We start from the raw sequence: 27,630 nt of genomic DNA, 5'->3' as shown, positions 1-27,630 counted from the left end.
ATCAACTCCAAGTCACAGTCCACAGTTAAATGATCTGAGGGCCAAATGGACTCCTTGAACTCTCTCATTGCATATTGTTCGATAAGAATGAGATCACACCTATCTGATCATCTTTTATCAACTGGAGTAGGTCATTCAGCCCTTCGAGCCTGCTCTGCCATTCAGTTAGACTCTGGCTGATAAATTCATGTCCTCAGAACTCGAGGGACAAATTCCTGAACAGTTAGCTCCAGCCAGTTATAGGGGTTATTAATAGCAGCAGAAACAAATGCAAACTGTCCAAATGAACATGGTTCAGACCTGGATGTGATTAACAACTGCAATAACAAGAGAATCCATCTCCAGAAGTTATTTGTGAACTCGTTGGTGTCTCATTAGGTTTTGTGACTGAGTGAATCTCTTCCCACACATGGAGCAGGTGAACGGCCTCTCCCCGGTGTGAACTCGCTGGTGTGTCAGAAGGTCAGATGAATTAGTGAACCCCTTCCCACACATGGAGCAAGTGAACGGCCTTTCCCCAGTGTGACCACGCTTGTGTTTCAGGAGGTGAGATGAACTGCTGAATCCCTTCATACACACAGAGCAGATGAATGGTCGCTCCCCAGTGTGAATTCGCTGGTGTGTGAGTAGGTTGAATGATCGATTAAATCCCTTCCCACACATGGAGCAGGTGAACGGTCTCTCCCCAGTGTGACTGCGTTGATGACTTTCCAGCTGGGATGGAGATCTGAATGCCTTCCCACAGTCCCCACACTTCCATGGTTTCTCGATCTTGTGATTCTCCAGGTTGGCCGATTCCATGTCAGTAGATCCTCCCTTTCAAATATCCTGTAAAAGGAGTTTACAAACATCAGCACTGTCAAGACAGGATAGAAATTCAGAACAGAAAATTCTAGTTTCTCTCAAGCATGTTTTCCTCACGTGTTCCTGCAAAGCAGTAAATCCTCATCCCACACACTTTCCCCCTCCCTTTGCTGGAATCCAAAACCAGGGTTACCAACTGTTCAGTATTTTATGGGATTGTCCCTTATTTGAGTTAACTGTCCCAGGCTGCAAAGTGCAAGGATGATGTTTGTCCCATAAATTGGACCTGCATTGAACCTAATTCAAACTGTTCTGGCAGCCAAACCTCATCCCCACCTACCCTCAGCTCTGGCAGAACCCCACTCAACACACACAAATGGACCCCATGGCAGGCCATCCCTTAATTATCTCTGTGAGAGTTGCTCACCCTGCCAAACCCAACACATCATTTCCACCATCCTTTGCTCTGCTCCCAGTTATCTCCCTCTACTCTGGCTGGGTTCAGTTCTCAAGTCCCTCCGTGCAGAGTGAGAATAGAATCAATAATTTTCTCTCCTGGTCACAGGAACCCTGAAGCCCCGCTTCACCAAGATGGCCGCACAGAAAGTTTTTAACTGCAAACGCGGGACCTGCAGATTCTTATTGGTAACAAAAACAAAAATACCTGGAAAAACTCAGCAAGTCTGGCAGCATCTGAGGAGAGGAACACAGTTAACGTTTCGAGTCCGAATGACTGTGTTCCTCTCCGCAGATGCTGCCAGACTTGCTGAGTTTTTCCAGGTATTTTTGTTTTGGATTTCCAGCATCCGCAGTTTTTTGCTTTTATCTTGGTTCTTATTGGGAATTTGTTCCCCCAAAGCTGTAAATCCCTGTCCCACACACTCTCCCTCCTCCCTGGGCTGAAATCCAAACCCATCTCCACCATTTCTTTCCTCCACTCCCAGTTTTCTCCCTCCCTCTCCTCTGCCTGGGTTCAGTTCTCCAGCTCCTGTCTGCAGACTGACAATAAAACCAATGAGTCTTATTGGGGGTTTGGGGCCTCCAGTGGGTGTTTCTGAATCCTCCCCGCCCACCTCCCAGGGTTTCCTTCCTTCCCACAGATCAGATTCCTCATTGATTTGAGCCAAAGTGTAACCTCTTATTTATTGTCCCCCCTCCCCCATCCGCTGATGTGAACCATCCTCCACTCGCTGACCCAGGATGGCGGCCGTTAACCTGGGCCTGTTCCCGGGAGGGAGAAGCCCCGCAGCTGCAAACCAGGAGCTGATAATTATTCATAACGGTTACTCCAGCTCACAAAGCCCGGGGAGTGATTGACGGGAGGGATGGACCAATAGGAAGAGGGGATGCAGCTGGAGGACCGAACGAAAGCGGCTGGTCCTCCAATCGGAGTGAATGAGGGGCGGGGCTGAGCCCATAAATCCCTCATTGTCTCCGCAGGCTGCATATTGTCCCCGATAAAGGTGGCGGCCGTTAACCCGGCCCTGTCTCGGGTAATGGCCCGAGCAGCTGCAGCCGGTTCAAATATCGTACCCGAGCTTCGTATTCGAGGCTTCGGGCCCTCACAGAGTGTTTGTGAAGCCTCCTAGCCCACTCGGCCGCTCCATCCCACCCTCATGACCCACCCAGCGGTATTTTACCGGCCGAGAATTTCGATACAAATCACCTCAGCTCTTTCCCATCACCCGCACTGCGCATGCTCCAGCTCATAATGCCCAACTGATCGGCGGCCGATCTGGACCATTAGGAAGAGGGGGCGGGTCTGGAGGACCGAGCGGGAGCGCCTGGTCCTCCAACCAATTGGAGTGAATGAGGGGCGGGGCTGAATCCTGATCTCAGTCATTGGCTGAAACTCTGCATCATTTTGGAAGCTGATTTGTCTCAAACTCCAGGAGAAAACTGGACCTTTCTGTTTGTGGCTTTAAACAGATGAAACCCTGTGGGTGTGGAGCAAGTATTTCAACATTTGTTAATGAAATATGTGAACATGATGAAACAATGTAGAAACAATTCAAGGGCTGACTTAAAGGAATAACTGGGCAGACAGGGAATGTCACCATTGGAACAAGGAGAGTCCCTGGTTTCAATAAATGAACCTGCAGAAGGTTTAGGACAGGTTAAGGAAAAGGTTAATACTGTCATCATTCAGAACAACACAAAGTATAAAGGAACAACTGATCCCAAACACAATCTGTTCTAATATGTGTGGAGGGGATGTACTAAATCAGGTTTAAAGGGGTTAAATGATATATGTTTTCCAGATTAGGCGTTTAAATCTGGAACTCAGGAGGGTAAGATTTGGTGCTGAGGGGGGCGGGTTGGAAGTGGGGGAGGTCTAGATCAGTGTATTACTCCAGGGAGCCTTAAAATCAGAGTACCAGTATTTCAGAATTGATTCCTGTAGGGTAAGACTGATGGAAGGATTTCAAGTGGAGACCATAGATGTGTTGGAGGATGACGTGCACAAGGAATTTGTGAATTATCTGAGGATAATAGTGAGGGGAAAGGAAGGGATCTGGAAAGCACCAAACATTTCAAATATTATTTATTATAGCAGATACTTCATGTTGTTCCAGGAGAAATGGGGCCTGGTTGTATTGGTGTCAGATTTTACACAGCATGCTGTCGGCCTGTGATTACACCATAGATGAAGAATCTCTGAATGGTACCATTCAAATTACTCAGCTGGAGCTCTCAGGAGCCACATTGTCTGCTCAAACAGAGGAAGGTTTGTGTTACAGCTATTGGGAAGCAGCACTCACAGGCATCCACACACACAGACCTGCACACACACACACATTCACACAGACGCACACACACACAGAAACACACAGACACACACACAAACACCCTTGAATGCAAAACCACACAGACACAAACAGAGAACCACATTTACACACACAAACACAGGAATAGTTGCTTGGTAGTACAGACCTTGTGTATTGCTGAAAAGAGACATGTCTAAGCTTTTTGTCTTGCACTCAAGCGTTGTTTGAAATTTAAACCAGGCAGATTTTTATTTTTATTCATTGATGGGATGTGGGCGTCGCTGGCCAGTCCAGTGTTTATTGCCCATCACTAATTGCCCTTGAGAAGGTAGTGCTGAGCTGCCTTCTTGAATCGCTGCAGTCCCTGTGGTGTAGGCACACCCACAGTGCTGTTAGGGATGGAGTTCTAGGATTTTGACCCAGCGACATGAAGGAACGGTGATATATTTCCGGATGGTGAGTGGCTTGGAGGGGAACTTCCAGGAGGTGGTGTTCCCATTTATCTGCTGCCCTTGTCCTTCTAGATGGTAATGGCCATGGGATTGGAAGGTTTTGCCTAAGGAGCTTATGTGAGTTCCTGCTGTGCATCCTATGAGTGGTACACACTGCTGCCACTGTTCATTGGTCGTGGTGGGAATGAATGTTTGTGGTATTGTTGCCAATCAAGCGAGCTGCTTTGTCCTTAATGGTGTCAAGCTTCTTGGATGTCATTGGAGCTGTACTCAAACAGGCAAGTGGAGAATATTCTATCACACTCCTGACTTGTGCCTTGTAGGTGGTTGACTCCCTTTGGGGAGTCAGGAGGTGAATTACTCACTGCAGGGTTCTTAGCCTCTGACCTGTTCTTGCAGCCACAGTATTTATATGGCTACTCCAGTTCAGTTGCTGGTCAATGGCAACCCCCAGGATGCTGATAGTGGGGAATTCAGCGATGGTAATGTCACTGAATGTCAAGGGGCGGGGGTGCCGGGGTTGGTTAGATTCTCTCTTGTTGGAGATGGTCATTGCCTGGCACTTGTGTGGAGTGAATGTTACTTGCCACTTGTCAGCCTGAGCCTAGATATTGCACAGGTCTTGCTGCATTTGGACATGGACTGCTTCAGTTTCTGAGGAGTCATGAATGGTGCTGAACATTGTGCAATCATCAGCGAACATCCCCACTTCTGACCTTATGATTGAAGGAAGATCATTGATGAAGCAGCTGGAGATTTTTGGGCCCAGGACACTACCCTGAGGAACTTCTGTGGTGACGTCCTGGAACTGAGATGATTGACCTCAAACAATCACAACCATCTTCCTTTGTGTTCAGTATGACTCCAACCAGTGGAGACCTTTCCCCCTGAGCCCAGTTTTGTTCGGGCTGCTTGATGCCGCACTCAGTCAAATGCTGCCTTGATGTCAAGGGAAGTCACTCTCACCTCACATCTGGAGGTCAGCTCTTTTGTCTATGTTTGAACCAAGGCTGTAAAGAGGTCAGGATCTGAGTGGTCCTGGCGGAACCCAAACTGTGCGTCATTGAGCAGGTTATTGCGAAGCAAGTGCCACTTGATAGCACTGTTGATGACCCTTTCCATCACTTTACTGATGATCGGGAATAGATTGATAGGGCGGTAATTGAGTGTGTTGGACTTGCCATGTTTTTTGTGCACAGGACATACCTGTGCCCTCATTGATCAAGGAATTTCCCTGAGGACTGAGTCAGCGAATGGCTGTCACCTATTTTGTTTCACTGAAATGTGTGTACATTTTTTTCTGTCTGCAAAGTGCAGGGGCCTGTGTATTAATATCTGCAGATTCCAGTACATGCAAAGGTGCCACACTGTGAGCCCAACTGACAATCTTACATTGGTTGTCAGCATAATTCTGAGCACACGGAGGATTATTTAGAAAATATTGTCCAATCATGGAATCGTTTCTAATCTTGGACACTAATGAGTTTTGCAAGCACATGCTGCTTGGGTACCGTCTGTACCCTGCCCGTTGCAAACAGTGGCTGGGACATGCTATTTGATATGATCTGCCAGTGTTTGGGATGTATGGCCTACATACCTTGCATCACACTGGCACTGAAATGATATGTAGGTATGTAGGCTGTACATCCAAAAGACTGGTGGATGTGTATGAGGGAGAAGGGAATATCGCCAGTCTTTGGGACATATGGCCTACATACCTAGCATCACACTGGCACTGAAATGGTTTGTCGGCCAATTTAAGATTGTCAGCAAGGCTCACAGTGTGGCATATTTGCGTGTTCTGGAAGCTACATATATTAATACACAGAACCCTGTACTTTGCAGAAAGAAAGAACATGTACATGCATTGTGCCTGTTTCAGCTAAACAAAATAAGTGACAGCCATTCGTTAACTCATTCCTCAGGGCAATGCCTTAACCAATCAGGGTCAAGCTGCCTGGTTTAAATTTCAAACAATGCTTGGCAGTTAATTGTCAGTCACCATCACTTGTGCATTTTCCATGTCAACGCCACTTGCCAACCAATCAGCACTCTCTTCACATACAGTATAAATTGTTATTTTCCCCTTATATTGTTATTCTTGTAAGTCTCCTGATGAGTGCTAGATGAAAAGCTTAGACATGTCTCATTTTTCAGCAGAACACAGGGATACTTCATGTCCCATCAGGTGGACAACAGCAGACAACCTGACTAATACTGAGGATAAAGTATCGATGTCTGCAAGGGCCACAATCTTAGAGAAATTCAACTTTTTAAAAAATTCATTCATGGGACATATTATTGCCCATTCCTGATTTCCCTTGAGAATATGGTGGCGAGCTGCCTTCTTGAACCATTGCAGTCCATGTGGTGCAGGTACACCCACAGTGCTGTTAAGGAGGGAGTTCCAGGATTTTGACTCAGGGACAGTGAAGGAATGGCGATATATATCCAAGTCAGGGTGATGTGTGACTTGGAGGGGAACTTCCAGGTGATGGCGTTCAAACCAACTAAACAGTATCTTCCAGTGACTGTGAGTGGTTTTGGTCATACAATTCCACTGTTTTATCTAAACCTTAAACCAATATTGAACAACATCTGGGACATTGGAAACAACAAACAATAACACTGAGCGATCTATTGTCACCCTGAGTGATCATTCCCTGTGGAAGATAATGTAAAATACAGGACAACATGCCTGGATAATCACAGCATCTATTTTCCTCCTGGTATTACAGATGATGCTGATTTCCCTATATTGATGGTCTCCCTGATGAAAAGAATTCTAAGACAGGTTACAAGGAGAAAAAATATAATGGAATTGCAAATAGTCGTTTGGTAGTACAGAGGTTGTGTATTGCTGAAAAAGGACACATGTTGTCAAAGCTTTTCATCTTGTACTTAGGATAATTCTCAAGAGTGCCAAATGTAAAAGGAACAACAATTTATACTTCATGAGAAAAGAGTGCTGATTGATTGGCAAGTGGACTCTGATTAGCAGAGGCACTGCCATGGAGAATGTGCCAGTTTACTGATGACTGACAGTTAACTGCCAAGCTTTATTTAAATTCAAACCAAGCAGGATGACACTGATTGGTCAAGGCATTTCCCTGGGCAATGAACCAGAGAATTACTATGACCTATTTTGTTTAGTTGAACCAGGCACAATTTGTGTACATGTTCTTTCCCTGTGTATAAATGTATGTAGCTTCCAGCATGCGAAGTGCATCATACTTCGAGTCTGGCTGATAATCTTAAATTGGTTGTCAGTGTAGTTCTTAGTGCACTCAGGATTGTTTAGAAAATGTCCAATTGCAGAATCACATCTTACATTAGACACCGTGTTTTGAATTTTGCAAGCACGGACTGGTTGTGCACGGTTGGTAACTTGCCTGTTGCGAACAGCCAAAGGGACATTTGATACGATCCGCCTGTCTTTGGAAGTACAGCCGACATACATCACATCAACACTGAAATTCATATAGCACATTATCCATTTGCGTGACAGGCAGAACACCTTTTAAACTTGACAGCAGCATCCGGTTCATGGTGAATACCACTAGTGTTGCAACTGAATGAATTGTTGTTCCCTTTACATTTGGTATTCTTGTGAATTGTCGTGATGAGTGCAAGATGAAAAGCTTCGACAACGTTTCTTTTTTCATCAATAATGGAAATGTTTGCACTGAACAAGAGAAAAGCTTTGAAGCTACATAAGGATATTCTTGAGCCTGGAGATGGGGAATGTAGACAGAGGAGGCCAGGTGAGGAAAATTAGAATAATTCTAATAATTTTATTAAACATTTCTCATTCCTAAACACACTTACACACATTAAAACTAAGAATCTGCAAAAGAAGCAGATTCTAGGAGGTCATATTGTGGATAAGATTAGAACCTGCGAATAGACATGAATAGTCCATGATCTGAAAGGACAGACAATGTATGTTCTTGGCCCTGAGCAGAGGGTCAGGAGATGGACTGAATACAAAGATGTTATTAAGTCTTTTAGAAGGAGATGAGATAGTCAGGTATAAACTGTGAGAAAAGCAATAACAATATTGCACAGACTCAATGAAGAGGATTACATCATTTACAAAATGAATTAATGGGGTGATGTGTTCCGTTTTGGTAAACAAATAACAACAATGTGTTGAAATATCATCAAGTTAGCAAGACGTTACTTAAGTCAAAAAGGATCAATACACAAAAGTTCGGGGTCCTTGACCTGATCAAGACTGATCAGATTAGAATAATGTACTCACAACTCTTTCTGATGAGTCCTCTTGTGAGTATCCAGCAATCTCATGGTCTCTGCATGTTATGGGTTATGTAATAGAAATAAAAACATTAAACCAATGTCTCAGTGTTTCATAGTTTCCGAGCTTGTTTAAAGGGATACAGAAAATTCTGTAAAAACACAAATTATGTTTAGCTTTTAGGGAGCAACACTCTAACATTTTGAAATGAATTTCAGGATCACTGATACGTACTGTATACATTATCAAGAAATGTGTTTCCAGGCAGGAAGCAGGTGAATAGCCTCTCTCCACTTTGTATTTGGCATTTTTACAGTTGTCATGATGATCAAATCCTTTTGCACAGACACACACACACACAGACAAACACCCTCTATGCAGTGTGAACTCACTGATGAATCAGAAGTTTAAATGACTGATCCCTCCCCATGCACAGAGCAGGTGAACAGTCTCAGCCCAGTGTGAACTCGCTGGTGTGTCCAGAGATTGGATGAATTAATGACATCTGCACAGTGTTTTCCCAGTGTGAACATGTTGGAGATTCATCAGGTCAGTTGATTCCATGAATCCTTTCCCACACACGGAGCAAGTGAATGACTGTCCAACAGCAGGCTGCATGACTGAGTGAATCCCTACTCTCATAACTCACTGGGGATAATGTGCTTGATATGCCCCACTGTTCCCTGAGCTGCGACAAATGTGAACAGTTTGATTAAAACACCAGATTTCCCCAATTCTACCTAACTGTTTAACTTAGGTTAACAGAATATGAGCACCAGGTTTGTAAACTTAATAAGTAAATAACTGTTTATTTCTCTCCTTCATTGGCATAGGTATAGAATATAAAAGTAAGGATATAATGTTGGAATTGTATAAAACGCTGTTGAGGCCACAAATGGAATATTGTGTGCAGTTCCGGTCACCACATTACAGGAAGGACGTAATAGCTCTGGAGAGAGTGCAGAGGAAGTTTACAAGAATGTTGCCAGGGTTAGAAAAGTGTAGCTATGAGCAGAGATTGGATAGGTTCGGATAATTTTTCTTAGAACAAAGAAGGCAGAGAGGTGACTTGATTGAGGTGTACAAAATTATGAGGGGAATAGATAGAGTGGACAGGATAAAATTGTTTCCCCTGATGGAGAATTCTAGAACCAGGGGACATAGATTCAAGATAAGTGGCAGAAGGTGTAGGGGGGACATGAGGAAGAATTTTTTTATGCAGAGGGTAGTGGGTGTCTGGAATTCGCTGCCCAAGTTGGTGGTCGAGGCAGAAACGCTAATCTCTTTTAAAAAGTATGTGGATCTGCACCTTAAGTGCTGTAAGCTGCAGGGCTATGGGCCGGGTGCAGGAAAGTGGGATTAGAAAGGGCACCTGGGTGTCGTTGGGCTGGCATGGACAAGACCTCCTTCTGTGCTGTAACTTTTCTATGGTTCTATTGAATAAATTGTCTTTAACTCGTGGAAAAAGGAAGAAATATGAACTGCTAAATTCACCCTAACTTGCGGTCTATCCGCAAGCATGACCCAGACCTCCCTGTCGCTTGCCATTTCAACACTCCACCCATGCCCACATGTCCATCCTTGGCCTACTGCAATGTTCCAGTGAAGCTCAACGCAAACTGGAGGAACAGCAACTCATCTTCTGACTAGGCACTTTACAGCCTTCAGGACTGAATATTGAGTTCAACAATTTTAGATCAAGAACTCTCTCCTCCATCCCCACCCCCTTTCAGATCCCCCTTTTTCCAATAATTTATATAGATTTTTCTTTTCCCACCTATTTCCATTATTTTTAAATGTATTTCCACCCATTGTTTTATCTCTACCTTTTAGCCTATTTCGATCCCTTCCCCCACTCCACCCCCACTAGGGCTATCTGTACCTTGCTCGTCCTGCTTTCTACCCTTAATGTCACCTATTAGCACATTTCTTAGCTAATATCACCACCGTCAACACCTCTTTGTCCTTTTGTCTATGACATCTTTTGGCAATCTCTACCTATCGCTGGCCCTCTATCCAGCTATACTTGTCCCACCCCACCCCCCCACCCCAAACCAGCTTATATTTCACCTCTCTTCTATTTTTGCTTAGTTCTGTTGAAGAGTCACACGGACTCGAAACGTTAACTGTGTTCCTCTCCGCTGATGCTGTCAGACCTGCTGAGTTTTTCCAGGTATTTTTATTTTTGTTTTGGATTTCCAGCATCCGCAGTTTTTTTGCTTTTACCCTAACTTAAACTCTACCCCCTTCTTAAATCCCCATACACACACGACACACAAAACATGGATTTTAAGGGTGGGATAAAACAGTTCAGTAGCACCAATTCAGGAGTACAGGATTTGATGGGGTGACTTTGATCGATGTATTCCAAATTCCTTTCAGAACTTTATTGATGACAGGAGGTGCTCTTCTAGCAATTTCAGTCTGTAGTTCACTGGTTGAACACTTGCCTTTCAACATCTCTAACAGTGATTTTCCCCTTTGTCTCTTGACAGGTGTTTTCAGCAAGAGAGCAGATTATAGAGATTTGAGGAGAAAAAGCCAGCTAGCTATTTTTGTGGAATTACTGGAATCTTCCACACACAGTAGAAAGAGGTTTTAGGTCTTGTTCCTTTCAGGCTCGGAGCTATTCTGCTGCGCTGCCCTCACACAAAACCTGGTCAACTGGTCAGGAGCCAATTAAAATGTTTTGTCAGGCAGCTGCCTTGGTTCAGGACTCCTTTCCAGCACCATCCTATCTTTCATGGCACACTCTGTTCCTCGACTGCAACATTGTATATGTCTCTCATCCTATTCCAGTGGATATGTCTTTCAAACTGCAGCCACTGTAATTTTAATTCACAGTCCAACAGAAAATAAAAGACTTGTTCTTTACAACAGTCCAACAGAAATAAAAAATATGTTTCTTACATTACTCACACACTGGCCAAGTTAATGACTGTCTAAAGGCAGGCGGTATGACTGAATGAATCCCGACCCACACACAGAACAAGTGAATGGCTGTCCAACAACAGGCTGTATGACTGAGTGAATCCCGACCCATACACTGAGCAAGTGAATGACTGTCCAACAGACTGTATGACAGAATGAATCCCTACTTACACACCAAGCAGATGATTGGCCTCTCCCCAGTGAGAACTTGCTGGTGTCTCGGAAAGGTGCATGTCTCTTCCCACACTCCGAGCATGAGACAGTCTCTCCACAATGTGACTGCACTGGTGTAACAGTGAGGTGAGATGATTGCCTGAACTCAGAACCACAGTGAGAGCAGCTGAAAGGTTTCACATCAGTGAACACTTTGATGGGACAGCAGTTCCCCAGAACTTTTATAGCACTTCCTGCAGTCAGGGCATTTAAAAAGTCTCTTGTCAGTGTGAACACGCTGGTGTCTCAGCAGGTTGGATGAGGTAGTGAATCCCTTCCCACACTCAGGGCAGGTGAAAGGCCTCTCTCCAGTGTGAACTCGCTGGTGTGTCAGCAGGAGTGCTAAACAGGTGAATCCCTTCCCACACCTGGAGCAGGTGAATGGTCTCTCCCCAGTGTGAGTGCGCCAATGTGTTGACAGCTGGGATGACTGAGTGAATCCCTTCCCACACTCAGAGCATGTGAACGGTCTCTCCCCATTGTGAATGCGCCGGTGTGTTAGCAGGTGGGATGACTGAGTGAATCTCTTCCCATACTCAGAGCAGGTGAATGGCCTCTCCCCAGTGTGAACTCGCTGGAGTGTAAGCAGACGGGATGAGATACTGAATCCCTTCCCACATTCGGAGCAGGTGAATGGACTCTCCCCAGTGTGACTGTGCTGATGTACCATGAGGTCAAATGATCGCCTAAACCCAATCCCACAGTGAGAGCACCTGAATGGTCTCTCGTCACTGTGAACACGTTGATGGGACAACAGTCCCCCAGAACTTTTAAAGCACTTGCCGCAGTCTGGGCATTTAAAAGGTCTCTCATCAGTGTGAACCTGCTGGTGCATTAGCAGGTGGGATGAACAAATGAATCCCTTCCCACACTTGGAGCAGCTGAACGGTCTCTCTGCAGTGTGAGTGCGCTGGTGTATCAGCAGTTCGGATGAAGTAACAAATCCCTTCCCACAGTCAAAGCAGGTGAATGGCCTCTCCCTGGTGTGAGTGCCCTGATGTACAGTGAGGTCAGATGGTCGTCTGAACCCAGTCCCGCAATGAGAGCACTTAAACGGTCTCTCATTAGTGTGAACACGTTGATGGGAGATCAGTTCCCCAGAGGTTTTACAGGACTTCCCGCAGTGTAAGCATTTAAAAGGTCTCTCCCCAGTGTGAATTCGCTGGTGTTTCAGCAGGTTGGATGACTGAGTGAATCCCTTCCCACACTCAGGGCACGTGAATGGCCTCTCCCCAGTGTGAATGCGCTGGTGTGCCAACATGTTTACTGAACAAGTGAATCTCTTCCCACACTTGGAGTAGGTGAATGACCTCTCCCCAGTGTGAATGCGCTGGTGAGTCAGCAGTTGAGATAACTGAGTGAATCCCTTGCCACACTCAGAGCAGGTGAATGGCCTCTCCCCAGTGTGAATGCGCTTGTGTGCCTGCAGTTGGGATGACTGAGTGAATCGCTTTCCACACTCAGAGCAGATGAACGGCCTCCCCCCAGTGTGAAATCGCTGGTGTATCAGCAGGTAAGATGAGGTAGTGAATCCCTTCCCGCACTGGCAACAGGTGAATGGTCTCTCCCCATTGTGATGTCGTTGGTGTTTCAGCAAGCTGGATGAATGAGTGAATCTCTTCCCACATTCAGGGCAGGTGAATGGCTTTTCCCCAGTGTGAATGCGCCGATGAATATCCAGCTCAGACGGGTAATTGAATCCCTTTCTGCAGTCCCCACATTTCCATAGTTTCTCCCCAGTGTGACTGCGCTCGTGTTTCGACAGGTCAAATGATTGACTGAAGCCTCGTCCACACACAGTGCACATTTTTGGTTTCTCTCCACTGTGAACGGTGCTTTTTCCTTCCGTGTTCAAAATCCAACTGTGATATTCAGGCTACGATAAATTGAGTGACTGTGAGATCCTAAAGTGATGTTTCGTTTGAGGTTCTGACTGCAAATCCTCGCCTTCAAACACCCTGTAAAAGTGAATTAAAACAGAAAAAAGGGAGTGAGGGAGAACTCACAAAAACACAAAGAGAGGTAGTGTGTGAGAAAGAGAGATAGAGGGAGAGAGCGAGAGCGAGCGAGAGAGGGAGAGCTAAGGAGAGGAATTTTATATATCTACAAGTTGACCAGAACTTTGACAGAATCTGTCAAACCATGAACCTTCACCCCTAGAAGGACCAGGGTAGCAGGTGTATGTGAACACCATCAGCTACAAATTCTTCTCCAAGTCACATACCATCCTGGCTTGTTTAACATCGAGTACAGGATGAGCAGAAATTTCCTATAATTAAGTATTGAGAAGACTGAAGCCATTGTCTTCAGTCCCCACGACAAACTCCACTCCCAGCCACTGGCTCCATCCCTCTCCATGGTAAATGCGTGAGGCTGAATCAGACTGTTCACAACATCGGTGTCATATTTCACCCAAAGTTGAGCTTTCAACCACATATCCACATCGCCAACAAGATCCCCCATTTCCACCTCAGTAACATCACCTGACTCCACCCTAGTCTCAGCTCATCTACTGCTTAAACTGTCACCCATTCCTTTGTTACCTCTAGACTTAACTATCCTAACACACTCCTGGACAGCCTCCCACATTCAACTTCCCTCTAATGTCGAGCTCACCCAGACCTCCATTGCTGTGTGCTTCCTCGTACCAAGTCGTTTTCGTCCATCAGCCCTGTGCTCACTGATCTACATAAGCTCCCATTTAATAAGTACCTACATTTTAAAATTCTAGTGCTTGTTTTCAAATCCCTCCATGCTCTTGCCCTTCCCTGTCTCTGTGATCTCCTCCATGCTCTTGTCCCTCTCTGTCTCCGTAATCTCCTCCATGCTCCTGTCCCTGTCTCTGTAATCTCCTCCATGGTCTTGTCCCTCTCTATCTCTGTAATCTCCTCCATGCTCTTGTACCTCTCTGTCTCTGTAATCTCCTCCATGCTCTTGTCCCCCCCTGTCTCTGTAATCTCCTCTATGCTCTTCTCCCTCCCGGCCTCTGTAATCTCCTCCAGGCTCTTGTCCCTCCCGGCCACTGTAATCTCCTCCATGCTTCTGTCACTTCCTGCCACTGTAATCTCCTCCATACTCTTGCCCCTGCCTGTTTCTGTCATCTCTTCCAATCACACAATCCTCTGAAATATCTGCGCTCCTATAATTCCGGCCTATTGACCATTCCTGATTTTAATCGCTCCACTATTGGTGGTCGTTCTTTCAGTTGTCAAGGCCACAAGCTCTGGAATTTCCTCCTTAAACCTCTCCGTCCCTCTACCACGTTTTCCTCCTTTAAAATACTCCTTAAAACCTACCTCTGACCAAACTTTTGGTCACCTGCCCTAATATCGCCTTACGTGGCTCGTTGTCAAGTGTTACTTTGTAAATTTCTGTGAAACGTCTTGGAATGTTGTATTGCATCAAAAGTGCGATATAAATACAAATTAGTATTGTTGACTTGGATATATATCATCTTCATCATCACTGGGTGAATAACCTGTAACTCCTTATCTAACAGCATTGTGGGAGCACCTTCACCACATAGACCGCAGTGGTTCAAGAAGGTCAAATATCATCTTCTGCACAGGCAACAAGGGACTGGTAATATCTGCTGCTGGTCTCTTGCCAAGACCCAGCCTGGGCACAACGTGCTAAACAGTCTTTTTCTGTATTGTAATCACTCAATGATTCTATGACTCAATGAAAAAGAACACACCCTGGAGGCCAGGGATCAACTCCTGTCACCAAAGCCCACTGTAGTACAACCCGGCTCTTAATCAGTCCATCTGTGTTTACAGACTTGGTTCTCTGATTGATGCCTGGAATAAAATAATAGCAAAATACTGCAGCTGCTGGAAATCTGAAATAAAAAATGCTGGGGACACTCAGTAGGGCAACTTCTGTGGAGAAAGAAACAGAGTTAACATTTCAGGATGCACAGAAAGAATTACGGGGAATAAAAATTGTGCAGAATTTAATGGACAGTATAAGGTCAGAAGTGTAAGAGAAATGGACTAGAGCACAGGAAAAACAATTCCTGACAATGAAAGGTACTGCGGGAAGATAAAGCTGGAAAGCCAGCAGCACATGGTTGGGGGATGGGCAGCAGTGGAACTCATTTAGGCAGAGTAAATGGAAGTAACAGTAAAACAGTAAACATAACTACAATACATTCATTATCAGAAGCAGAGGAAGTTAGACATTGGCAGAGAGGTGATCAGGGAGGGCAAAGGTGAAACAGAGCAATGGATGAACGTGGATTCAGATCCACAGTAAAGGTGTCAAACCAGCTCCAGAGATGTGGAACTTCTCACAGATAACAGAGCACAGAGCTAAAAGCTCTAAATTGCAGATGAATAGTCAAAGATATCACTGAAACAATTTCAGTTTTCAATTTTAAAATCTCCTGCTGGAGCCGGCAACTGGAAAGACATGAGAAGCACTGAATTCAGAGAAAAATCTCCCAGTTGAGGAAGTAGCCACGAACTCCAATCAGAAAAACATCCATTAACTACTAACCACAGCTCTGAAGAAAAGTCAAACGGACTCGAAACCTTAACTCTGTCTTTATCTCTGTCAGACCTGCTGAGCTTTTCCAGTATTTTTTGCCTTTGTTTCATTAACCACTATGGTTTGTTACCTGTCACTCAGGCAATTCTGTATCCACGTTGTTCGTGTCCCTTTTATTCCATAAGCTGGAACTTTGCTCACAACTTAAAGTCTGTTGTGTGGCACTGTATCAAATGTCTTTTGGAAATCTATTTACATCACATCAACAGTATTGCCCTCATCAACCCTCTCTGTTACCAATTCAAAAAATTCCAGCAAGTTAAAGATAATTTTAAACAGTCTCCCCACCTGCTCCCTGTAAAGTTGGTTAAAGATAATTTTTCATAAACAAATCCATCCCTGTCAGCCCAGGATAGAAATTCACACCATTCTCTCCTCCTGCTCCAGGATCAGTAAAGTGAGTTAAAGGTGATTTCTCACTAACAAACCCATTGCTGCATTTCCTTCATTAACCCACATTTGTCCACTCGGGCCTGGCACCGGGAGAAAGCCCGCAGCTGCTGTTCCGTTCGGTGCAAAGGCGGGCCCGGTACTTTCTTACTGGGGGGTGTTGAAGCCTCCACTGGGTGTTTGTGAAGCCTCTCCTCCCACCCACTGCCCCTAACGCTGCCTCCGCTTATCCGCCTCCTTCCCGCCTGAAGATGAGACAAACAAGCGTCTGTACACGGACATCACTCGCACTGCGCATGCTCCAGATCACAATGCCCGGCGAGTGATTGACGGAGGCTTCGCACCAATAGGAAGATGGGACAGGACCGAGCGGGAGCGGCTAGTATTTCAGCCAATCGGAGTGAATGAGGGGCGGGGCTGAGCCCGGATCTCCCTCATTGGCTGAAACTCTGCATCATTTTGGAAGCTGATTTGTCTCAAACTCCAGGAGAAAACTGTACATTTATGTTTATGGCTTTAAACAGATGAAACCCTGTGGGTGTGGAGCAAACATTTCAACATTTGTTACTGAAATGGATTCATTCAGGACAGACAGCTGGGATTATTTCAGGAAATTACGCAGTGTAGGGACTGTTTCTCTTTGAACTCATCCCTTGGAGAACAGTGTGAATTCGTGGAAGAATTCACAGGCTGCTTAACGCTCTTTCCATGACTGGAACCATTTAATTCCAGCCGATCTGTTGGTCCAGTTTCAACCAGGAGAGTTTGAGGAGCTCCTACAACTCACTCAACGGGAGTGGACAGCCAGACCTGCCGGACACACCTATCCTGCCTGATATCAACCCAGAATGAGCTGGAGAGCCGTCTCCATTCACCAGGACCGTCTGCAGTGGGGTTTCTGACTCAGAGGCGGGAATGTTAACGATTATTTCCTTTTAATAACCCCAAAATCTGCAAGGGTCACCAAACTGAATCTACTTCTTTTTGCCCTCATCATTGTCCAAATACAGTCTTTATATTATTTCCACAGCTTAATGGTGGCACTTACATCATCTAACCACTTCCTCCCTTGTCAGAGTGCAGAACTACAGTAGCTGCAGAAACCACATCCTTATCTATCCTCTACCAAATCTCTCCTCATCTTCTCAGAATCAAACCATTCCTGTCTTTGTCCAGAATCCTAAAATTAATTGTGTCAGTTGATTACTGATTCAGGTTAAGGAGAGGCGATTTTTTCATTGGAAATGTCCAGAGAAGGTTCAATAGGTTGATTTCTGGTATGAAGTGGTTTGTCTTTAGGAAAGATTGATCAGGATGTGTCTTTTTTTTCTATTCATTCATGAGATGTGGGTGTTGCTGGTTAGGCCAACATTTATTGTCCATCCCTAGTTGCCCTTGAGAAGGTGGTGGTGAGCTGCCTTCTTGGACTGCTGCAGTCCATGTGGTGTAGGTACACCCACAGTTCTGTTGGGAAAGGAGGCCAGGATTTTGACCCAGTGACAGTGAAGGAACAGCAATATATTTCCAAGTCAGGATGGTGAGGTGGCTTGAAGGGGAACTTCCAGGTGGTGGTGTTCCCATCTATCTGCTGCCCTCGTCCTTCCAGGTGGTGGTGGTCGTGGGTTTGGAAGGTGCTGTATAAGGAGCCTTGGTGAATTCCTGCAGTGCATCTTGTAGATGGTACACACTGCTGCTACTGTGCATTGGTGGTGGAGGGAGTGAATGTTTGTGGATGTGGTGGAGTGGACAGCTTTGTCCTGGATGGTGTCCAGTTTCTTGAGTGTTTTGGGAGCTGCACTCATCCAGACAAGTGGGGAGTATTCCATCACGGTCCTGACTTGTGCCTTGTAGACGGTGGACAGACTTTGGGGAGTCAGGAGGTGAGTTACTCGCTGCAGGATTCCCAACCTCTGACCTGCTCTTGTAGCCATAGTATTATATGGCTAGTCCAGTTCAGTTTCTGGCCAATGGCAACCCCCAGGATGTTGATAGTGGGGAATTCAGCGATGGTAATGCTCTTGAACGTCGTGGGGCGATGGTTAGATTCTTTCTTGTTGGAGATGGTCATTGACTGGCACTTGTGTGGCGCGAATGTTACTTGCTGCTTGTAAGCACAAGCCTGGATATTGTCCAGGTCTTGTTGCATTTGGACATGGACTGCTTCAGTATCTGAGGAGTTGCGAATGGTGCTGAACATTGTGCAGTCATCAGCGAACACCTTAAATCCATTTGTTGAGTGGATTCAAATTTAAATGAGGTTTGAAGGTGTGATGCTCTATTCACACATCGAAGGTGTGAGAGATGCTGTCGGACTATGGACATTGTTAGAGCAATCAGGGGCGCAACACACTGTGTGTTTGAAATAATGCTGATTTATTTGACACTTGTCACAACATTAAATTCATACCATTATCTGGGGTTATTAATATCAGTAGAAACAAAGCCCAACTATCAGAATGAAAATGGTTCATTCCTAGATGTGATTAAGAACAGAATCCAACCACTGGAGTCACTTGTGAACTCGCTGGTGTCTCAGCAGGGTGGATGAGTGAGTGAATCCCTTCCCACAAACAGAGCAGCTGAATGGATCCTCCCCACGTGAACTCGCTGGTGACTCTGAACATCGGATGAGCAAAGAAATCTCTTCCCACACTTGGAGCAGGTGAATGGCCTCTCCCCAGTGTGACCTCGCTGGTGTGTCAGCAGGTTGGATGTATGAGTGAATCCCTTACCACACTCAGAGCAGATGAATGGCCTCTCCCCAGTGTGACTGCGTTGGTGTATCAGCAGACCCCTTGTGCTTTTGAAGCCAGAATCACAGTCAGAACATTGAAAAGGTCTCTGATCAGTATGAAGAAGTTGGTGTGATGTGAGGTTGGTTAAACAAGTGAATCCCTTCCCACACACGGGGCAGGTGAACGGTCTCTTCCCAGTGTGAACACGGAGATGTTCAGTGAGATTGGATGACCGTCCAAATCTCTTCCCGCAGTGAGAGCAACTGAACGGTCTCTCCCCGGTGTGAACTCGCTTGTGTTCAGTCAGGGTGGATGATTTAGTAAAGTCCTTCCCACACATGGAGCAGGTGAATGGTCTCTCCCCAGTGTGAACTCACTGGTGTGTTAACAGGGTAGATAACTGAGTGAATCCCTTCCCACAATCAGAACAGATGAACGGTCTCTCCCCGGTGTGACTGCGTCGATGAGTTTCCAGCTTGGATGGATAATTGAATCCCATCCCACAGTCCCCACATTTCCACGGTTTCTCCATGGTGCGGGTGTCCTTGTGCTTCTCCAGGTTGAATGATCAGTTGAAGCCTCGTCCACACACAGAAAGAGGGGTACACTTTCTCTCTGCTGATAATGGTGTGATTTTTTTTCAGGCTCTGTAACTGGTTAAAGCTCTTTCCACAGTCAGTTCACTGGAACACTCTCACTTGGGTGTGTGTGTGTCTCGCTGCTTTTCCAGTCACACTGATGTTTGAAATCATTTCCTAGAGACAAAAATTTCTTGTGCTGCATTGAAAGGCTGATGATATTCAGGTCCTGATGAATCGAATGACCGTCAGAACTTGACGTGATGTTTGATTTGAATTTCATGTCTGTAAATTTTCCCCGTCTTATGCCCTGGAAAAGGAGTTTACAAAGTCATCCCTGTCAATCCAGGATACAAATTCAGAGCAGACAATTCTTGTTTCTATGGAATATTTTTTCCTCTCTAGTTGCCCCAAAGCTGTAAATCCCCGTACCACACACTCTCCCTCCTCCTTGGGCTGAAATCCACACCCAACTCACCATCTCACCATTTCTTTCCTCCACTCCCAGTTTTCTCCCTCCCTCTCCTCTCCCTGGCTTCAGTTCTCCAGCTCCTGTCTGCAGAGTGAGAATAAAATAAATGAGTCAATCATTTTCTCTCCTGGTCACTGGGACTGTGACTCACTTCAGCCCCACAAAGAGCACCATTTACAACAGAAAGAAACCATACACGTGTTCTGTGCGTAGTCAAGGCTTCACCGATCATCTCTCTTGTTAAAACACAAGTGCAATCACACTGGGGAGAAACTGTGTCAATGTGGGGATCTTGAAGGCAATTCAATTATCTGTCAGATCTGGAAACTCAATGCCACAGTCACACAGGGTAGAGGCTGTTCTCCTGCACTGAATGTGGGAAAGGATTTATATCACACTTTCAGTCACACCAGGGAGTGCACACTTACAAGAGACTGTTTAAATGTTCTGACTGCAAGAAGAGATTGAAAAGCACAAGGGATCTACTGAAACACCAGTGAGTTCACACTGGGGAGGGGCTGTTCACCTGCTCCGTATGTGAAAAGAACTTCACTCATTAATCCAACCTGCAGGCAGGCCAGTGAGTTGACAAGTGACAGCAGGGGTTGGATTCTGCTGTTATTGCTGCTGTGAATCACATCGAGGACTGAACCATGTTGACTTTGACACTGAGGTTTATTTCTGCTGATCACAGAATCACACTATGCAGAAAAGGCCCTTCGGCCCATCGAGTCTGCATGAGTGAGAAACACGTGACCGACCTACCTAATTCCATTTACCAGCACTTGGCCCATAGCCTTGAATGTTATGACGTGCCAAGTGATCATCCAGGTACTTTTTAAAAGATGTGAGGCAACCCGCCTCCACCACCCTCACAGGCAGCGCATTCCAGACCGTCACCACCCTCTGGGTAAAAATGTTTTTCCTCTCATCCCCCCTAAACCTCTGGCCCCTCACCTTGAACTTGTGTCCCCTCATGACTGACCCTTCAACGAAGGGGAACAGCTGTTCCCTATCCACCCTGTCCATGCCCCGTGTAATCTTATACACCTCGATCAGGTCGCCCCTCAGTCTTCTCTGCTCCAATGAAAACAATCCAAGTCTACCCAACCTCTCTTCATAACTTAACTGTTTCATCCCAGGCAATATCCTGGTGAATGTCCTCTGCACCCCCTCCAGTGCAATCACATCCTTCCTATAATGTGGTGACAAGAACTGCAGTACTCCAGCTGTGGCCTCACCAAGGTTCTATACAACTCCAACATGACTTCCCTACTTTTGTAATCTATGCCTTGATTGATAAAGGCAAGTGTCCCAAATGCCTTTTTCACCACCCCACTAACATGCCCCTCCATCTTCAGAGATCTATGGACACACAGGCCAAGGTCCCTTTGTTCCTCAGAGCTTCCTAGAGTCATGCCGTGCATTGAATACTTCCTTGTCAAATTACTCCTTCCAAAGTGTATCACCTCACACTTTTCAGGGTTAAATTCTATCTGCCACTGATCTGCCCATTTGACCATCCCGTCTATAGGGGATGAATAATAGGGGACCGAACACAGATCCCTGTGGTGCGCCCCTGGACACTGGCTTCCAGTCACTAAAGCATCCTTCTGTCATCAAACTCTATCTCCGACAACTAAGCCAATTTTGAATCCACCTGATCAAATTACCCTGTATCCCGTGTGCATTTGCCTTCTTTATAAGTCGCCCATGTGGGACCTTGTCAAAGGCTTTGCTGAAATCCATATAAACTACATCAACCGCACTACCCTCATCTACACACCTGGTCACCTCCTCAAAAAATTCAATCAAGTTTGTTAGGCATGACCTCCCTCTGACAAAGCCATGCTGACTATCCCTGATCAAACCATGCCTCTCCAAGTGGAGATAGATTCTCCCCTTCAGAATATTCTCCAATAGTTTCCCTACCACTGACGTGAGACTCACTGGTCTGTAGTTCCCTGGCTTATCTCTACAACCCTTCTTAAATAGCAGATCCAAATTAGCTGTTCTCTAGTCCTCTAGCACCTCCCCCACGGTCAGAGAGGAATTAAAAATTTGGGTCAGAGCCCCTGCGATCTCCTCCCTTGCCTCCCTCAGTAGTCTGGGGCACAAATCATCCGGACCTGGAGATTTGTCCACTTGTAAGCCTGCCAACACCTCCAATAACTTGTCACTCCCTATATCAATTTGCTCAAGAACCTCGCAGTCCCTCTCCCCGAATTCCATACCTTCATCCTCATTCTCTTGGGTGAAGACGGATGTGAGGTATTCGTTCAACATTCTATCGATGTCCTCTGGCTCCAACCATAGACTGCTCCCTTGGTCCCGAATGGTTATCCTCTTCCCATTAATATACTTATAGAATATCTTGGGATTTTCCCTACTTTTACCAGTTAATGGAACAGAGACAAATTTATTTATTTTAGATCTACCTGTAGTGGTGGGCGAAACACTATTTACTACCCAGGATGAAATAAATGTCCTTCATCAGCTTTTGTGGATCATTGCAGTGGAAATCTGCACTCCCAGCCTCAAAGACCATCAGTAAAGTTGAATGACCGGCCAGTCCAGCAGAAAGAAAGCCTCCAACCCGCCCACTTCACCAACTGTCAGAATGAACATGGTTCAGTCCTGGGTGTGATTAACAGCAGCAATAACAGCAGAATCCAACCCCTGTAATCACTTGTGAATTTTCTGGTGTGTCAGCAGGTGGGTTGACTGAGCGAATCCCTTCCCACACACGGAGCAGGTGAATGGCCTCTCCCCAGTATGAACTCGCTTGTGTGTTACTAAGGTGGATGACTGAGTGAATCCCTTCCCACACACTGAGCAGATGAATGGCTTGTCCCCAATGTGGATTCGCTGGTGTCTGCTCAGGCTGGATGACGTTCTAAACCGCTTTGTGCAGCGAGAGCAGTTGAACGGTCTCTCCTCAGTGTGAATGTGCTGGTGGGCCATTAGTTCCTCAGAGTTCTTAAAGCCACCCCCACAGTCAGAGCATTTGAAAGGTCTCTCATTGGTGTGACTGCCATGGTGTCTCAGCAGGCTGGATGACTGACTGAATCCCTTCCCACAGATGGAGCAGGTGAACGGCTTCTCCCTGGTGTGAAATCGCCGGTGCTTCTGCAGGCTGGATGAATGACGGAAGCCCTTACCACACGCAGAGCACGTGAATGGCTTCTCTCCAGTGTGAACACGATTATGCGTCTGCAGGCTGGACAACTGAGTAAAGTCCATCCCACACACAGAGCAGGTGAATGGACACTCCCCAGTGTGAACTCGCTGGTGTTGCAGCAGGCCAGATAACTGAGTGTAACCCTTCCCACACTCAGGGCAGGTGAAAGGCCGGTCCCCAGCGTGAACACGTCGGTGCGTCTCCAACGCAGATGGGGAATGGAATCCCTTCCCACAGTCCCCACATTTCCACGGTTTCTCCATCGTGCACGTATCCTTTTGTCTCCCCTGTTTTGATGTTCAGTTCAAGCTTCGTCCACATACAGAACAATTGCTTGGTCTCTCACCTCTGTGAATGTTATCCCAGGTTGTGTAAAGCTGTTTTCACAGTGAGTGAACTGGAAACTCTCACGTAGGGGTTTGTATGTGCATGCGTGTCTCGATGCTTTTCCAGTCACAGTGATGTTTAAGACCTTTTGAAGCAGACAGAACAGACAAACATTTCTCCTTCTAGAATCAATGGTCAATGAAATTCAAGTCCTGATGAATCGAGTGGCTCCGTCAGGTCTTGATGTGATGTTTGGTTTGAGATTTCTATCTGTAGATCCTCCCCTTCTAACATCCTGCAAAAGGAGTTACAAAAGTCAACACTGAACAGACAATTCTAGCTTCTATGGATCATTCTTTCATCTCTTGTTGCCCTGAAGCTGTAAATCTCCACCCCACACACACTCCCTCCATTCTCTCTCTGTTGTACCAAATATACACCCTCCCAATTCACCGTTTACTGCCCTGGGCACAAAGAAAAGAAAATCTTCATGCAGGCTGTTTGCCATTAATATATTTCATATATTGATTTTACTGGACTCAAAATTTGTGCAAAATACATGACGAAATTAATTGATTAGACATACAGGGGAGAATGTGAGGACTAAACCTTATTTAAGCAGGGAGTGGAACTTGCTGCCTACGAGGCTGGTGGATGCCAAGGTGAACGGTTTCAAATCAAAATTGAAGGAAGTAAATTTGCAGAGGAATGGGGATATAGAGAGGTATTGGGGCTGACAGGATTACTCTACAGTGAGTCGGCATGGACTCAAGTGGCTGACTGGATGCTTTCTGTGCCATAATGACTCTATGATTGGAAATATATAGTGTAGCTACAGTACTATACACCAAGACAAGAAATAATAAATGCACTTTATTATAGAAGCATAAATAATATGTCTAATATGTATAATATAACAATGCTAGACATATTGATGTTGTTACGATCCTCATGGAGACTGATCACTTTAAAATAAACAAATTCTGAAACACCGAGGGCAAGATTTCATTTTATAAAAACTTTTACTGTAACAACCAAACTAAAATGAACATAAGTAAACCAAAAATCAACAAAGAAATGGAAAGGGGACGAAAAGAAACTGTTTTACTCACAGATGTTGGACACAGGAAGAAGTTTTCATGTCGTTGAAATCAAATCGCCATTTGCACCAACTCCGTGCTCTGATTGGCTGAAGGACCAGTTAGCTTCCGGTCCTCCAGTACTCTCCATTGGTCAATTCTCCTCATGACGTCAGAGAGGAACCTGAACCCGACTCTCCCGAGAGACTTTGATCTCGAGACACCCTGAGCTATTGGCCAATGGGAACAGCAGGAAGACCGAAAGGGTTTGGGTCCTCCAATCAATCAGAGCTCGGCTTTTCTTCTGTTCCCCAGCAATCTCTGTACATGCGCAGTCTGCCGTATTTCCTCACATGCGCACCTCTCGCATCTCCGCTCATGCGCAGCGCCCCGCCTCTCACCGCGCACATGCGCAGTCCCGGCTAGTTCGCTTGCACGGCGGACAGAGCGATTTCCCCACCGCGGTGGTTTGTGGGAGCCGCGGCCGCCAATACGGAGCAGGAGGTGAGCCTGACACAAAGTCCATGTGGGTCTTCACCGGATACGACTGTGACGCCCCCTTAACAAAGCGGTTTGTTTTCTTTTGGCATAAGGATTTAGACACCTTCGAGTGTAATATGCTTTTTTGACGAGATGTTAAACTGAGGCCTCGTCTGCCCTTGGATGTACAAGATCCCAAATCACAATTTTGACAAAGAACAAGTGGTTAAGAAGGCATATGGAATACTTGCCTTTATTAGTCGAGGCATAGAATATAAGAGCAGGGAAGTTATGCTGGAGCTGAAAAAACGCTGGTTAGGCCATAGCTAGAGTATTGCGTGCAGTTCTGGAATCCGCAATAGAGGGAGGATATGATTGCACTCGAGAGAGTGCAGAGCAGATTTACCAGGATGTTGCCTGGGCTGGAGAGTTTTAATTATAAGGAGAGATTGGATAGACTGGGGTTATTTTCCCTGGAGCACAGGAGATTGAGGGGGGACATGATTGAGGTGTAAAAAATTATGAGCGGCATAGATAGGGTAGACAGGAAGGAACTATTCTCCTTTTTGGAGGGATCAATATCCAGGGGGCATAGATTTAAGGTAAGGGGCAGGAGGTTTACAGGGGATGTGAGGAATAATATTTTTCACTCAGAGGGTGGTGGGAACCTGGAACTCACTGCCTGAAAGGGTGGTAGAGGCAGAAACCATCATAACATTTAAGAAATATTTGGAAGTGCACTTGCAATGCCATGGCATACAAGGCTATTGGCCTAGCGCTGGAAAATGGGATTAGAATAATTAGGTACTTTTTTGACTGGCACAGAATCGATGGGCCGAAGGGCCTTTTTCTGTGATGTAGACCTCTATGACTCTATGACTCTGTAACAGCGCCCTGTGTCTTGTCCAATATTTATCGCTCAATCAACACCACAAGAACAGATTATCTGGTCATCAATGCGCTGTTCTTTGTGGGAGTTTGCTTCATTTCATGCATTACAACAGTGAATACACTTCAAAAGTACATAATTGTCTATAAAACCCTTTTGGATTCCGGTGGTGGTGAAAGAAACTTTATAAATATGAGGATTTGTTTCTTTCTCAATCCATGCCCCTGGTTACTGATCGATCTGCTCATTGAAATAAGTCCTTTCTATCTTCTCCATCTCGATCCTTATAATTTTAGATTCCTCAATTAAATCTCCTTCGCTTCCTCTCTTCAAAGAAAACAGACCCATCCTATCCAATCTTTCCTCCTCACACATTTTGATGTGAATAAGGTTCAGAAGGAGTTTTCCAATATTTCCCCCGAACCATATACATCTCATCTTTCTCATCTGGATTATGTTTGAACTGCATCCACTTCTCTCAGTTCCCCAGTAAGTGTCTATTCTAACCCTTTGACTCAGCAGTTTTGCTGTTACAGCAGCTTGACTGGAAATTGCCACTTTAAATACCATCATTCATTGTACACTAGGCCGCATGCCTGCCGTGCTTCCGGTGAAGCTGGAGGTAGTTTTAACTAATAAACCAGCAATTGGTCAGGCTCTGGTCAGACCACATTTAGAATATTGTGAGCAATTTTGGGCCCCGTATCTCAGGAAGGATGTGCTGGCCCTGGAGAGGGTCCAGAGGAGGTCCACAAGAATGATCCTAGGAATGAAAGGCTTAACATATGAGGAAAGTTTGAGGACTCTGGGCCTATACTCGATGGAGTTTAGAAGGATGAGGGGGGATCGGATTGAAACTTACAGAATACTGAAAGGCTTGGATAGAGTGGACGTGGGGAAGATGTTTCCATTAGTAGGAGAGACTAGGAACCGAGGGCACAGCCTTAGAGTAAAGGGAAGACATTTTAGAACAGAGATGAGGAGAAACTTCTTTAGCCAGAGAGTGGTGAATCTATGGAATTCATTGCCACAGAAGGCTGTGGAGGCCAGGTCATTGAGTGTATTTAAGACGGAGATAGATAGGTTCTTGATTGGTAAGGGTATCAAAGGTAACAGAGAGAAGGCAGGAGAATGGGGTTGAGAAACTTATCAGCCATGATTGAATGGCAGAGCAGACTCGATGGGCCGAATGGCCTAATTTCTGCTCCTATGTCTTATAGTCTTAATTGTGACATGAATAATAGCGTGTTGGAGAATGACTTACTTTGAGTCCCGTGATACCTTGGAGGAATGGCTCAAACCGAGGGCGTTTCAAGGTCTCAAACTCCACCGACTGGGCTAGCGGGACATGTGGTGATGACATGTCCATATGCCTTCTCAGAGTGAGATAACTGTCTGACTGCAATGGTAGAGAAGGAAATTGACCACCAGAAGCCCAAGGGTCCAATGCTTTCCCATTAATCATCAATAAAATCATCCACAGCTTCTGCTTCTCAGCTGCACCTCCTTCCAAACATTGTGA

General features: G+C 45.6%; 1 protein-coding gene across 1 annotated transcript; it reads right to left on the bottom strand.

Moving 5' to 3' along the window:
- Positions 1–305: 305 nt before the first annotated feature.
- On the bottom strand, positions 306–24,887 carry LOC144696904 (uncharacterized). The gene is given in 7 exon segments (XM_078568620.1): positions 306–780; positions 11,662–12,652; positions 12,737–13,107; positions 18,990–19,167; positions 19,336–19,542; positions 22,917–23,955; positions 24,773–24,887. Coding segments are annotated over 6 exon segments (2,859 nt in total). The 5' UTR covers positions 23,597–23,955; positions 24,773–24,887; the 3' UTR covers positions 306–348.
- Between the last annotated feature and the right edge of the window lie 2,743 nt (positions 24,888–27,630).

This window comes from Cetorhinus maximus, chromosome 23 (assembly GCF_964194155.1).
Source record: "Cetorhinus maximus chromosome 23, sCetMax3.hap1.1, whole genome shotgun sequence".
In the NCBI taxonomy this organism is placed as follows: Eukaryota; Metazoa; Chordata; class Chondrichthyes; order Lamniformes; family Cetorhinidae; genus Cetorhinus; species Cetorhinus maximus.
The sequence above is the reverse complement of the archived record's forward strand: the minus strand, read 5'-3'. Positions and strand labels throughout refer to the sequence as shown.